This window comes from Apodemus sylvaticus, chromosome 21 (genome assembly GCF_947179515.1).
Source record: "Apodemus sylvaticus chromosome 21, mApoSyl1.1, whole genome shotgun sequence".
Lineage (NCBI taxonomy): Eukaryota > Metazoa > Chordata > Mammalia > Rodentia > Muridae > Apodemus > Apodemus sylvaticus.
In genome coordinates, this window is record NC_067492.1 from 4,798,034 (window position 1) to 4,812,173 (window position 14,140).

Consider the following 14,140-nt stretch of genomic DNA (forward strand, 5'->3'; position numbering starts at 1 on the left):
GCTAGACCCACGTCCGAGGCTGTTAGCTTTTGGCTGAACATCCTGCTCTCAAGGACAGAAACATGCTGGGGAGGCTAGGATGTGATGGTCTGGAGTCAGAGCCAACCAGGGAAGAGAGCAGGCCTCTAGGCCCAGTCCTGACTTGGCCCTCTCGCTGTGCACACACGCTGGCCATACCCTGCCTGGGCTTAAAGCCCACCTGCCAGCCACCTACCAGATGGGAAAGAGCAATGCCAGAGTTGGGCTGGGCACTGTGCTCTCTCCTTTCTGGGAGCAAGTGACAAGGCCACTGGACAAGCACCCGCAGGGCCCCGTGGGTATGAAACCATGTGTGTTCTAGACGCAGCCGTGACCTCTCATGACTATCAGCAACATAGCTCCTTGGTAGAGGCCTGCTCTACACACCTGAAGCAGCTAGCAGGAGATCTAGGGAGAGAGGATCCTTCCATCTGTGCCACAGGGAATGTGTCACTGAAGGCCACCATGATGAGGTCACTGGGATGGAATTCATAACTTACACGTACGCTTGCAGCAGATACTTCTTTTATTTAGGAAATGAATCTTTACTGCCGGCTCTGGCTCTGAGAGGTGCGGACGGCAAGATCAGAAGTGCTATTCTTCTGTGTCCGGACGGCTTGGCCACTCTGTGGCCTCTGAGAAGGCGCAGGCTGACAGCATCTCCCAGGTCGGAGGGTTGGGGACAATCAGTGTTCTACTCTGCATTGGCGCATCCTGCTCAGTGCTCCCCTGCAGGGCCCGGACAGCCCCATAGCCTCACTTGTAGATTTACTTTTACCCTACTGTAGACATCAGCTTGTCTACACTAAGATTTACAATAAAAATAAAAGTTCTGTAAACTATAGCAAAAGCTTCAAATGTCATAAAAACTATCTTCCATACAATGGAAAGGCTTTGGTTCTTTCTTGGTGAAAGACGGCCCACACGCGCTGGGCAGAGGTCCAGGCTGTTGCGGGGCGGCTGGGAGGCCAAGGGCTGCTCTTCCCCACTCCAGGTCCAGCCAGGAGGCCTAGGGCTCCGCAGTCGCCTGGTCCCTGGCAGCAAGGACGAGCTCCAGGAGGGCTGGGAAGCTCTTGATGTCGCTGGTCTGCAAGCCCAGCTTCTGTATCTGCAAAGGCCACGAGAGTGAACTGTCACCGTGCGAGGTCTGAGTGGGGAGGGAGGTCGCCATTGAAGCCGGGACAAGCCCACCTTGGCCCATTGAGTAGAAAGTGCTCCCAAGGGGAGGAGGGAAAGGCCTGCTGTTAGAGCAAAGGCCTGGCCTAGTGCAGACCCGCAGTGTGGGCCGCGCGCCTCACACCCTAAGGAGCTGGCATGATTGGATCCCTCAGCTCACCACACTAGACTCTAGCCAGGGAAGGAGAGCAATGGACCAAGGCACGCAGCACGGCAGCGCTGGACAGCAGCAGGGACGGCATATCCCTACTTCTGGCTCTGCCCATGTCACACTTTCGAGAGACTTCGGATCCCTTATAGAATAAACATGGTGGCAGATATCTGCAGGCTGTCTACCTCACTATCTTTCTTTGAGACAGGAGTCCTACAATTCCACTATGGCAATCCTCCTGTGTAGCATCCAGGGATAGCAGGCTATGTACAGACCCAACTGTCAAGAAGGGCAGGTGCCAACATCTGCAGGCAGCAGGGGTGGCTCTGCTGACAGCCTGAGCCGGTGCTGAAGCACCCAGGATGGCTGCCGTTGGGTCGAGGGGACACTCTGGGTCCCTCTGCATTTTCTATCGTCTACTTCCTGCACACACCCTTCTTCTCGGCTAGATGAGCCTGACTCTTCTATTGCTGGCTCTAGGGAGGTGACACCTCGGCCCTGGCTAGCCTGGCCCTCGGAGCGGGCGCACGTTGCTGGGCTAGCCTGGCCCTCGGAGCGGGCGCATGTTGCTGGGCTAGCCTGGCCCTCGGAGCGGGCGCACGTTGCTGGGCTAGCCTGGCCCTCGGAGCGGGCGCACGTTGGTCCTACCTGTTGCCCCAGGTGTTCCACATCTAGGGCCAGCTGCAGCCGGATCTTGTCGTCATCACTCATGCCACCGCTGGAGCTGACAGGGTTGGTGGCTGGGGATCTCCTGGCTTGTTTGAGGCGCTTCAGGCTTTCCTCCATCTTCCTCACAGAGTTTAACACATCCGACACGGTCTCGAAGTACCTTGGGCACGAGATGGTCATGACAGGTTGGAAACAGACACTGGTGGCACCAGGCAGGAACTTGCTTTGTAAATAAGAGATTCTTAAGATGGCCATCACATACACAACCGTTCAACTGGAGAGTGGGTTGTTAACGTTTCCTGAGCGTCCAGCATGATGCACGGAGAGCACAGGCGCCTGTTTAAACCCTAGTCCTGGCGCGGGGAGGAGGCTCGGTGGGCGGGGTTTGCTGTGCACACATGAGGACCTGGGTTCAGATCCCCAGCATCGATGCCTGCCTGTAACCCTGGCACTGGGACGGAGAGGCAGGACAATCACTGGGGTTTTTCCAGAAGGCCAGCACAGCTGAATTCATGAGCTCAGGGCTCAGTGAGACGCTGTCTCAGCGAGCTGGAGAGTAATGGAAGGACACACAGATGCTGACCTCCAGACTCCCATGTACATATGAATATAAACGCTGGTTCTAAATCCAGGAGGACAGGAGGGCCAGTGTCCTCCCAGGTGCAGGACCCTCTACAGCATGTCAAGACCAGTCATCCTGCCTCTTAAGGTACAAATATATCTCAGGAGTTTCAACAAAGCTCATTACTCCCACACTTTCAACATAACATTACAAATCAGTCACTTTCTCGCCTGGCCAACAAACCGGCTGTGTGGCACTGGGAACTTATTTGCTTAGAAAACCACAGGATTAGGTACTGTTGTTTCTAAACTGACCCACAGCAAGGGTCAAAATGAAAACAAAGCTTCCTGCAATATAGTGGATCAACAGTAGGATAGGGCCACAGGCCACTTCCCTCTGGTGTGCTGCAGATGGAACCCAGGACGGCAAGAATGCCAGACAGCACTCCACCAGGAGCCGAGAGGCAAGTCCACTAGCCGTGAGGTGGCTAGGAAGAGCTCCAGGTAACTAAGTGCTCCTGCCTGGGCCTTCTGTGCGATCACACTTTACATGCGCAGTTCCTCCCTCCCATCAGCTAACGGTCAGCTGGAGGACACTTTGTTACTAGTGGCAATCCTATTGCATATCTAACTCTGCAAGGAGACAAGGACCTGGCTGTGCTGAGTGGGGAGGGGGAGGGCAGTAAAGGTGCCCTTGGGTTCAGGGTTGTGGACTCACTGAACCCAGGTCAACCTGACTACTGCAGTGGAGAGGGTGAGGGAGGGAGGGAGGGACTGGACCAGGTGCCTGCCCACACCTTGCCCATTTACAGCTGCGATTTCTACATGCAGCCCGATGCCCCAGGAGCCCTTGCCCAGGGTGCAGACGGGCAACTCTCCAGGCCGCCAGCTTACTTGTGTGTGCTGTCAGACAGAGCATCCTGCAGCCAGCGCTGCATCACTGCTGGCTGCACCTTGTCCCCATGTCCACTCTGAAGCTGGTACAGTGGCTTCAGGGCACTGTCCACATATGAAGAGGCTGTGCTGGGGACCTCCTGGAATGCCATTGTAGACAGGAATTAGGGACACAAGGAAATAAAGAGTCATCCTACCATTAATGTTAGGCAAATAGCCCCATCCCTCCCAGAAAGTAACCAGAGGGCCACAGAAACCACCTGTGGGCAGCAGTGTGCCAAGGAGACGACCCCCTGCCTCTGCTCCAGATCAGGCTTGATTCTGAGGCAGGATGCACAGGGCTGAGTCCTGACTCCTCCCACTAGACAGATGCCCAGGGCTGGTTCTACATCCTGTTTAAGTAGCTGGATGGCACAGAAGACTTGGCTCCTTGCCCTGCAGGTGAAGACTGCCCCAGGGCTCTGTGGGGGCTGATGTGCTGGGCATGCGCACACACAGACCAAGCTGAAGGAAGAGGAAGGCACCTGGGAATGCGCCCAGGCGCCTCCCACCTAAGCGGCCTCAGGTCCAACAACAAACAGCAAAGCAGGACCCGTTATCACAGCAGTAATTCTGCTGCGTGGCTAGAGCTGCTCGGCTTACTGGAGTCAGCCTGACTCTGCAGCGCCGATGGCATCAAGCTGGCGATCCTCCTCTTAGCCTGCCAAGCACGGGGATTAGGAACTGGGCTTCCCCAGGCCAAACTATAACACCAAGAGGGACAGCTAGACATGGTGGCCCAGCACTCAGAAGGCTCAGGCATAGGATTGCCATGAACTCGAGGGTAACCTCAGCTACACAATTAATTCTGAGCTAGCCTGGGATTCAGAGTAAAGCTCTGTTCTCAGGCTGATGATGACAATGGGATAACCATGGCGACGACGATAAACAAGCAAGAGGAAAGCAACCGCACACAAATTGTGCTTAACCTAAGTCCAGCAGCAAGGAATCCCTTCTATGCTCCAAAATTCGCACAACAAATGGGTACTGCTAGCAGGAGCTGCTCAGCATGTAAGCAAAAGGAAGGCCGCGGATGACTGTTATAGTTCCTTAGAGTTTGGGGTAAACAAAAAGGCAGGACCCTGAATCTAGCGCCCACCATGACTGGCAGACAAGCAGAGGAAGAACCAATCACAAGAGAGCAGAACTCAGAGAGAATGCAGGAAGATGAGCCTGGAGAGTCCCCAGTGGCTCTGCCACAGCCCGGCACCCACTCGGGCTCTGTGGCACCAGCCAGCCTGTGCTCTTGGCAACAAGCACCCTACCCACCGGGCTGCCTCACTGGTCGCTAACACAGTCTTTTTTGTTTTGTTTTGTTTTTTGTTTTTTTCGAGACAGGGTTTCTCTGTGTAGCCCAGGCTGTCCTAGAACTCACTTTGGAGACCAGGCTGGCCTCGAACTCAGAAATCCACCTGCCCCTGCCTCTAAAGTGCTGGGATTAAAGGCGTGCACCACCACCGCCCTGCAATGCTATTCTTTCTAATGTGCTCACTACAAGGAAAATCAGGTATTTTCCAAAAAAAAATTTGCAGGAGTAAGATTAATTAAAATTTAAGGGAGTATATGAAGACAAAATAAATTTTAAATGAGTAAGACTTGAAATGCTATTAAATGGTTGCTTGGTGCTGGAAGGAAGACTCAGCAGGTGAGAATACTTGCTGCTCTGCAGAGGACCCAGACTCCCAGCATCCACATGGTGGCTCACAATCTGTAGCCCCCGTTGCAGGGATCCAACAGGCAGGCACGCGGTGCGTATACATGCAAATAGGAGAAAGTCATACACACCAAGTAAAATAAAAAATTTAATTGCTTCCTTTTTTTTTAAAAAAAGAAAAGAAAGTACTTTTTCAGACAGGTGTGGTGCGCATGCCTTTGATGCCAGCATTCAGAGGCAGAGAGGGAAGCAGATGTCTGTGGAATGGAGACCTCCATGGCTCACAGAGTGAGTCCAGACCAGTCAGGACCCACACACATACAAAACAGCAGTTTTCCTTAAAATCCAAAGCCAAGCAAACACTGGGAGGTGAGCTGGCTCCTGACCCTCCAGAGTCCTTTACCTCAGTCCACCCTAAGATCTGACTGTGGTCCACATCTCCCTGGCCCTGCACACCACAGAGCTTTCTCCACAAGTGACACTGACCTTATTGGTCCTGCGGTAAAGCCTGGGGACCTCCAGGGCACTCTTCAGATAACTGAAGCAAGACTCACTCAGGTCCTGGACAATCCTGCTGCTCAGAGCCGGCACGTGGGCAGACAAGGCGTTCTGGGAGTCTTCCAGGGCCACTGTGACACAGGGCAGTGGGATGAGTCACTGATCCAGCTAGTACCCTGAGTAAACTTCATTAAAATGTGACCATGGCCTTGAGAGTGTGCTAATAAGTCAGCTCATTAGTACAAAACAGCAATCTCATTTATAGAAGTTAAACACAAGAGCAAAACACAGAAACAGCTAAGGATAATGTCTGGAGTCGGGGTGTTAGTCTAACCATTCCCTGAGTCTACATCCTTGTCCTTTGTTATTTCTTATTCAGAGTCTGAGTCTAAGTTCATTTTTTACCTGATAGAGAAGAAAAATTCTTAAAGCCGGTCATCTCAAGTCTCAGCTTGACTGTCTCCAGGAGGTCCGGGAGCTGAAACACATTTCAGACACTGGTTCCTTCTTTTAATCAGAACGAGCAACCCTGCGCCCACAAACCTCAGACACGAGTGACAAGTGTGCAGAGCTGTAGGTGAGGTGACTCCGGCGGGTCGGGCTCTGCAGATGAGGTGACCCAAGTGGGCTGGGCTCTGGTTTCAGCAGCCACTGGGCACACACAGCATGGGGCCACTGGCTGCGTGACCACTGAAGGCGGCAAAGCAGAACCTCACCTAACAGATCACGGCACCAGAACGCTCACAGTAAGTAGGCTACCTTCTCTCAGAACACACAGTGTAACTTAACTATTTAGTCACACCGTAAAAATATAAACTGTGAAGAGTGCAATCTACCTGGAGGTTTGAACTCTAAGTGCGTCCAGTTTTCTAAATGCTGGGAGCAAAGCACAGGCCGACAGAGCAAGTGGGTGGGGCTTCACTGCATCAGCACTCTCAGACACCAGGCTGGCTGCAAAGCGAAATAATTACAGGCCAGCCCGCTGTAGGCCGGGCCCAAGCAACGCGGAGTGGCTGAGGAAGAGTGGAGCGTGCTTATGCTGAGGGTTAGCTTTCTCCTGAGAGCAAGGAACAGTGGGTACAGCGCATCACAGCAGGGACCAGGAAGCAAAGATGTGCCCCACTCAGAGGTTCCTGTGTCCTCGGCCGGTGCGTGGGACCCCACAACTCACAGATCCACGTATCGACCAGTGCCACGGAGCTCACCCATTCCTGCAGCCTGCCCAGGTCTGAGACCACACACACCAGCTGAGTGCTAGAGATGGACGCGGTGCCTGCTTCTGAGGGATGGCTTCCTTGGTCTTCCGAAGGGTCTTTGCCGCCAGCCAAAGGCTTTTTAGTCTCCTTGGCACTTTCATTAGAAATGGGCCTGGCAGAAAGCTGAAAGAGGATTTCAAGGATCAAACACTCCCTCGGAGACACGGCACTGCACATGCTCAGTGCTGCACACACTGGCTGCAGAGGACAGCACGTGTGTCTCAGGCAGGTTTGGGCCCTGCTGTTCTTGGAACTGTGTCTTCTGGGACAGCCAGTGGGGTAGGACAGCCTGAGGAAGTCTGTGAGCAGAGGGGTAAGGAGAGACATGCCCCAACTTCCAGAGCTCCCCTCCTCCTGGCACCTCCAGCTCACAGGCATATCCTCACCACAGCCACACACAGAGGCCATTTTGCCAATTTACAAAGAACCAGAGACTCAAGTCCACAGGGGGAAGGGGGCGGAGCTAGGCTGGCCCTCTGCTGCCCTCAGCCTGTGCTCTGTTCTGGAGAGCGGTGTGCCCGCGCTGCACTGCCCCTCTGTGTTTCCAGACTTCTGCTCCATGAGGACTGGCTCGTGTGTCTGTCACTGAGGGTGTCTCTGAGGTGGCCCTGAACACCGATGTGTGCAAGGGCCTAAAGCTGCCGCACAGCTCTTAGAGGCGCCAACCTCCTGGGGACAAGAGCCACAGGCATCCCCGTGTGTCAGTGATCAAGTGAGAGCCTAAAGTGGAGGGAACTACGTCTGCCTTGATGGTCCTCTCACTGCCTAAAACTTAAGCCTGTTTACTTTTATTTCTAATGTTTTTTCATTAAAATGAATATTTTATTTTCAGGGTGCTTTAGGAATCTAATTTTGATGGGAAAGTCACTAGGGTGGGACTGCTCAGTAATTAATCTTGAGCATGTGGCCAGGTGCCCACAGCTGGACCTGACACCACGGACACTCTGGACACCCTGGGGGTGTTTGGTCACAAGCCCCTCAAAGTCCTCCTGTGCTGGCTGGCAGAGGAGGGCCCACTCACCTCACTGACAAACACAGAGAATCTGGCCAGAATCTGCAGCGTGAGCCTCCACAGACGGTGCGCCAACAAAGGCAGGAACATCTCATCGGACCAGCATTTGCCCAGGCTGATCCACGTTCTGTGAGAAGCCAGAAGGCAGTACGGACTTCCGGCTGGAGAAAAAGCATGACTCAGGGCGCACCATCCAGTTACGGCTGCTGTCTATCAAACCCCAGGCATTGGCATGTGAATAGGGCATGGTGTGGACCTGCAGCCAACAGAGATGCTAGAGCAGCCCTGGGCCACGGGTCTTCACTGTGATGTGTGGTAACTGGCACAGCTTCCAGGCACAGGAGTTAGGATCAGACATGATGCTCCACTGTCTTAACAGGTGCTTTCTCCCCCACGACACGCAGTGGTGTGTGGCAGCGTGCAAGCTTATGCTTCAGATTTTAATTTCCCCTCAGTATGGCAACTACCCACACAAGGAGGTCAATCCTTATGACTACTTCTGGAGAGATGGACAGAAGAGACAACTTCATGACTCAATAAGGGGTTTCAGGATAGGCCAGGCTGTGTCTGAGCAGGAGAACCTGGAACCTGTGTGTGCTGCTTCCCCATAGCTGGGTTGGGGGCAGGAAGGACGGTGAACTGTGGAAGTCTATAAAGAGCTGACTGAATGTTCAGCCGCTCCACACAAACGTGCCTGATCTCAAGAGCTGATCACAGAATAGAGGATACAGCGACTGCACACAGGGGCATGCATGGCCCTGACATGTGGCATGCAGGAGGAAAAGGTCTATTTGTAACTGTATAAAGCATTCTTTGCCATCATATCTCTAAAGCAAGACATTCAATGAACCATGACTGCTTTCTATTTGTTGCATAAAAAAGTAAAAATATCTGAGAATTGAGCTTATTAGCTCAATTAAGCTTGCTTAGCTTGTTACGGGCTCCTGTATTGTTTTGTTTTGTTTTTGTTGTTTGTTTTGTTTTTTGTTTTTTTAAGGTGGTAGAAGGCAGAGGCATCTCAGGACCGGGGCAGAGCTGGCTGGTGAGCTCAGCCCCTTTATGGACACCTGCTGTTTCCTGCTGAGCTTACCTGGGGCGTCTTCTAGCCCATCTGTGAGGGATGCTTCTAAGGACCCCGCCACTTCTCTGAACCTGAGGAAGGACATGGGTCAGTGTTGGTGTCAGGGCGGGTCTGCATAGCCTCCTCTCCTGCCCACTGACACGTGGTGTCCTCAGGATGTCCAGATGCCCTTTTCCTTTTTACTGTGTAAGAAATAAACTCCCAGACAAAGCCACTGTTCCTCAGGGTTCTCTGCTATCTGCAGCTAGTCTTAATATACTTCATCTGAGCCTTACTGAGAGGATTCCCTTAGTTTCACGTTGTAGTAACAGCTCAAGGCCACGCAGCATTATCTCCAACTCCCCATGTCAGCAATACCACAGTGAAGAAATGCCCCAAACTAAGACACAGAAAGCCGGCTCGGCACCTGCTTTTGTTACTTGAGAAAGACCCCCCAAGGCCCCAGTCAACCCTGGGTTCACTGCACATGCCTGCTTCATGCTCTGTTGGCCTCCCTGCTGCAGCCTACATCCTGATGGCAGCCAGTCCCAGTGTCCAGCCGCCCAGCAGACCCGGGTTTCACTAACAGAGGCAACGTGTTTGACAACTGGTTGCTTCCGTGGGCACTGTTTCTAAGCTGCAGTCTCTGCACGTTCTTGCCACTTACTAACTCCTCAGTAATGGGGAATCTTGACTAACGTTCAAGATGAGCTCACCTCGGTGACACCTGAGCGTCAGCTGTGGTAATGAGCTAGCAGGTGCCGGGGAAGCCTACAGCAGGCTGGTCTAGGCAACAGCAGAGGGAGGCACAGAAGGAACACGAGGCACAGAGATGTGGCGAGAGCCCAGGGCGCAGCATTCCAGTGCAAGGCCTGAGACAGCGCTACGCGTGGTGACAGTGCACACCAGCCTCGAGAACTCTGCCTCAGCCCCACAGCATCTTTCAAAATCTATGCAAAGCTCAGGAAAGCAGACTGACCAGAGACCGAGGGCCTGGCTGTACTGTCCACAGTGGACAGGTGGAGCCACGTAAGACGCTACGGTCATCAGTGGCCTAGAGCATGGCACCCAACAGAGAGCTTGAAGCTGGAGAGGAGACCAGGTTCAATCAGCAAACTAGGTCAGGGCGTGAGACCACAGTTCTGTGAAGGCTTCTGACAGTTCACAGAAACAACGGAACGGAGCCCTGACAGCTAGCACTCCACACCGCAGAGAGACACCTGCTGTTGAACTGAGGGACTCAGGAACAAAGGTTGGAGCCAGGCGGCATAACTGCCTTACGGAGCTTACATAACCTTACAAAGCTGCTGACCACCATGGTGAACTCATCAGCCGTGCCGTACCCTCCAGATGCACTAGCGCGTCACTCTCTGTGGGCGCTCAGGAGAGGAAACATCTAACTTTAACCTTTGGGTTTGGGGAAAGATCCTCACATCTTTCCTTAAGCATCATGGTCTAAAGGGAGTAAAAGCACTCTTACAAATTGACACCGTGGTGGCCCAGCGCGGAGTCCAGGCGCAGAGGGTGTTGCTTTCCTCTGCTCTAAGTACCAGACAGCATGAAGCACATATGTGCTGTGGTCATGCAGCTCTGAGGAGGGGACAGGAAAGGGAGTAAAGATACCTAAACCTTCCCATCACGGAGTCCACAGCGTAGAAGGAACTGCAAACTCTTCACTCACTCGAATGCTGTAGCAGCGTACTCCAGAAACCTCAGTTCCCCTGTGCAATCTGAAGCTGTTTAGGGCACGCGGGCATTTACTTTCTCCACCAGGGACAGGGACTGAATATCTATTTTCCAACATTTACGGCAGGGTAGGATAGGGTGAGGGACTGACCTTATCTGAAAGTAAACAGGCAAGTTCCACTTATTGCTGAAGCTGTGGTAGGCAGGGTGTGCGCGCAGTCGCTTTACGCTGGCCTGGGATCCACACTGCCGTTCAAACCTCCGCACAAAGTCCATGCTCACTGTGTATTTCTAGAACAAGAACAAATGGTGGGATTTTCTCCATCAGCCAGCTAGACAGAGTCAGGAGTGCATGCTCAAGACTGAAAGGTCGACCCAGAATCAGGCAGGAGTGACTGTCCCCAGGGCGGCCGCCTAGTAACTCCAACTTCCCCATCATTAAAGCTTCAGCCGTGACCACGGCAACTCTGTGTGAGGAAAGAGCCCACCTGAAGCTGGTGTCCCACTGTGAGGCCAGGGATAACACACTCCGCTTCCAGGGCAGCCCTGACCTTCACATGGGATCACAGACAGAAGATTACGGAGAAGGATTCATCTCTCATAGCAGATGCCTTTTAAAAGGAAACAAGGAAAGAAAACCCACTGGGGGAGGCACTGTATGATTCCTGTGGAGGACAGATGAACACACTAAACATATGCACCGTCACCATGACAACCACCCCGCCCCGCCCCAGACACAGCTAGGAACCACAGCAAGCTGCACTTGCCCTCTGTGCGTCTCCATTCTCTACGTCCCAGGCTCCTGCAAACTCTGCTGGACTTTCTCAGTTAGACAGGGCTTGATCCCGTGTCACCAAATCCCTGAACTTACTTCCTGTCACACAGACAGGAACTTCATTGGAGACTAAGCCACAGATCTTAACTATTTTTAGCTAGTTTGGGCACCTCTTATTCTCTGGGGTGGTCTGGGTGTGTAAAGAGCTGAGACCAAGGCACCTGAGCTGCCTCTGGAAACAGCAAGGCTGCAGGAGCAGAGGCCGATGCTTTCACAACAGTGGCATGGGCTTCAAGCCAGAGGCATTTCTTCAAGGCTGATAGAGACCCACAGAAAATGCAGCCACTAATCCTGGGCCGGAAGGCCTGCTCAGTCTGAGCCCAAACCTATGCTGAGCCACCATGGTCCTTATGAGTCTCTGAAGAACACAGCAAACTAGAAACAGCCCTGATTGGCTCTCATGCACGCTGCTCACCCCACACACAGTATCTGATCTAAAACACGCCATTTCTACAATCATGAAACCTGCTTACACAGCTTGTGGAAAACACAAGTCACCATATCATTCCATATTCTACACCGGTTTCTCTGGTACAAGCTCCATGCTTGTCTGAGGCAAGGTCTCGGGTAAGTTCCCTGTGCCTCTCTAGACAGTGGGAGCACTAACATTAAACAGCAGATTAGAAACCCAACAGAGCTAGAAATGACCGTGAAGGTAATTAACAGCGAGCACTGAACACTCAGGACGCAACTGAGGAGCTGGTCACTGCCCGGAAGGAAGGGCCCGAGGGTCATGGGGAGGGAGTGCAGCAGCAGCAGCAGCAGCAGCAGCAGCAGCAGCGAAGGGGCCAAGGGGGGCTGAAGCCTGAGGAATCAGAGGAACAACTGGGAAGACAACACAGGTGGACACGCCAGGATGGATGGAAATACTGTCTTCACTCGAACTTCTGAGTTCGACCTCTTAGCAAACTACCTTCCCAAAAGAAAAGCAAGATCATTGTATGCAGACAAACAAGCCGATTTTATTATAAAGGTGTGACATGTGCTATCAGTAAGCCTTACTATGAAGCAATGGTTCTCAACCTCCCTGATGCTGTGACCCTTTAATGGGGTTCCTCATGCTGTGGTGATCCCAACCATAGAATTATCTTGTTGCTACTTCATAAGTGTAATTTTGCTGCTATTAAGAATCATAGTGTAAACATCTGATGTGCAGGATGTCTGATCTGTGACCCCGTGAAAAGGCTGTTCGACCCCCACAAACAGGTTGTGACCCACAGATTTTGAACTGCTGCTATAGAGCCTTCAAGGACTGCAGTTAGGAAGAAGCGGAAGAAAGTGCTGACATCCCTCAGGGAGCGACAGTCAACAGAAGGGAGAGGACTGCAGAGTGATGTCTCCAAACACCAGAAAGTGCTAGTTAAAAACCCCATCACACAGGAAGTGGCAGGGAGCAGTGCCGGGAGCTCAGGTCCTACTGAGGAAGAAGGCACAGAACGAGAGCTCCCCTGTAAGTTTATTGAGTGAAGAGGGAGGACACACCTGCCTCTGAAGAAGGAAAAAAATCAGTATAAAGGACAAATTCCTCCAAAGCCTACATTACTAAAGGGCAGGAAAAGAAGGAGAAAGAAAGGAGAGGGGGAGCTGAGCAGACGTGAACCGGGGCAGAGAGGAGCAGCGCACACCACGCCACACCTTTAAAGCACATAACTAAATAAATACCGCTTATGAGGAAAGAGCCCGCCAAACCAGGCTCCAGAAACAAGCACCCGGGCAGGGCTCGGCGGCCACTGCCATGCTCAGAGCCCTGTGGTGCAGCGCCGTCAACTACAGCGGCGGCAAGCACACACGTGGCTCCTGTGATTTTCACGGTTTGCTCCTTTCCACACGGAACACGCCACACATGAGGGAGGTGCTGGGATCACAAGTCAGCTTCTCGTGCTCCCACACCAGGAGCTCTTACCTAGCCCACAGCTGCATTCTCATGGATAACCATTGCACGGATACTGGTTTTGTGAAGTCTTAAGACTTTGTGAAGGAGTGTAGAAATTACTGTGTGTATCTATACACAGCAGCCTCTGGATTGAATTATGAATCTAGGATGAGAACGTGGCTTGGAAAGACAGCTCACAGTTAACTGCAGACTGCTCCCTTCTTTCTTTTCCATGGCCATGGATGTCTTGCCTGTGTGCATGTCTGTGCCTTTTGCATGTCTGGTGCCTGAGGAAGTCAGAAGAGGCTTCAGATCCCCTGGAACTGGAGCTATAAGCAGTTGTAAGCCACTATGTGGGTGCTGGGAACCTAATCCTTGTCCTCTGGAAGAGCAGCCAGTGTTCTTAACCACTGAGCCATCTCTCCAGTCCCCTGCATTTGGTTCTTGTAGAGGGTCTGAGTTTGGTTCCCAGCACACACATCATGAGGCTGACGATCTACTGTAACTCCAGCTCTGGGGGACCTGACACTTTCTTCTGTACACTGCACTCAAGTGCACAGACCCATCTCTCACACATACACATAAATAGAAATACAATCTTAAGATAAAATAAGAGCATTCTTATTTCTCCAAGTATCATATCCACACTTGAGAGAAGCAGTATGTGTCCAATAAAAACACCCTGTCAACAATCAGTTTTGTCTTTCAGTAGTCTGAAACTATTTCAATCAAACTGTGACTTTCCCGAGGCACAGGGT

At 52.4% G+C, this 14,140-nt stretch overlaps 1 protein-coding gene across 1 annotated transcript in view; it reads right to left on the reverse strand.

Annotated features, from left to right (window-relative positions):
* Positions 1 to 526: 526 nt before the first annotated feature.
* Positions 527 to 14,140, reverse strand: part of Cog2 (component of oligomeric golgi complex 2) — a 28,634-nt gene continuing 15,020 nt past the window's right edge. Inside the window, exons 10-18 of the mRNA XM_052166594.1 lie at positions 10,826 to 10,965; positions 9,019 to 9,080; positions 7,938 to 8,089; positions 6,866 to 7,039; positions 6,066 to 6,138; positions 5,649 to 5,791; positions 3,470 to 3,609; positions 1,994 to 2,174; positions 527 to 1,126 (exon numbers count right to left, since the gene is read on the reverse strand). Coding sequence (XP_052022554.1) covers positions 1,028 to 1,126; positions 1,994 to 2,174; positions 3,470 to 3,609; positions 5,649 to 5,791; positions 6,066 to 6,138; positions 6,866 to 7,039; positions 7,938 to 8,089; positions 9,019 to 9,080; positions 10,826 to 10,965 — 1,164 coding nt within the window. The 3' untranslated portion in view covers positions 527 to 1,027. The remainder of the gene's footprint in view (positions 1,127 to 1,993; positions 2,175 to 3,469; positions 3,610 to 5,648; positions 5,792 to 6,065; positions 6,139 to 6,865; positions 7,040 to 7,937; positions 8,090 to 9,018; positions 9,081 to 10,825; positions 10,966 to 14,140) is intronic.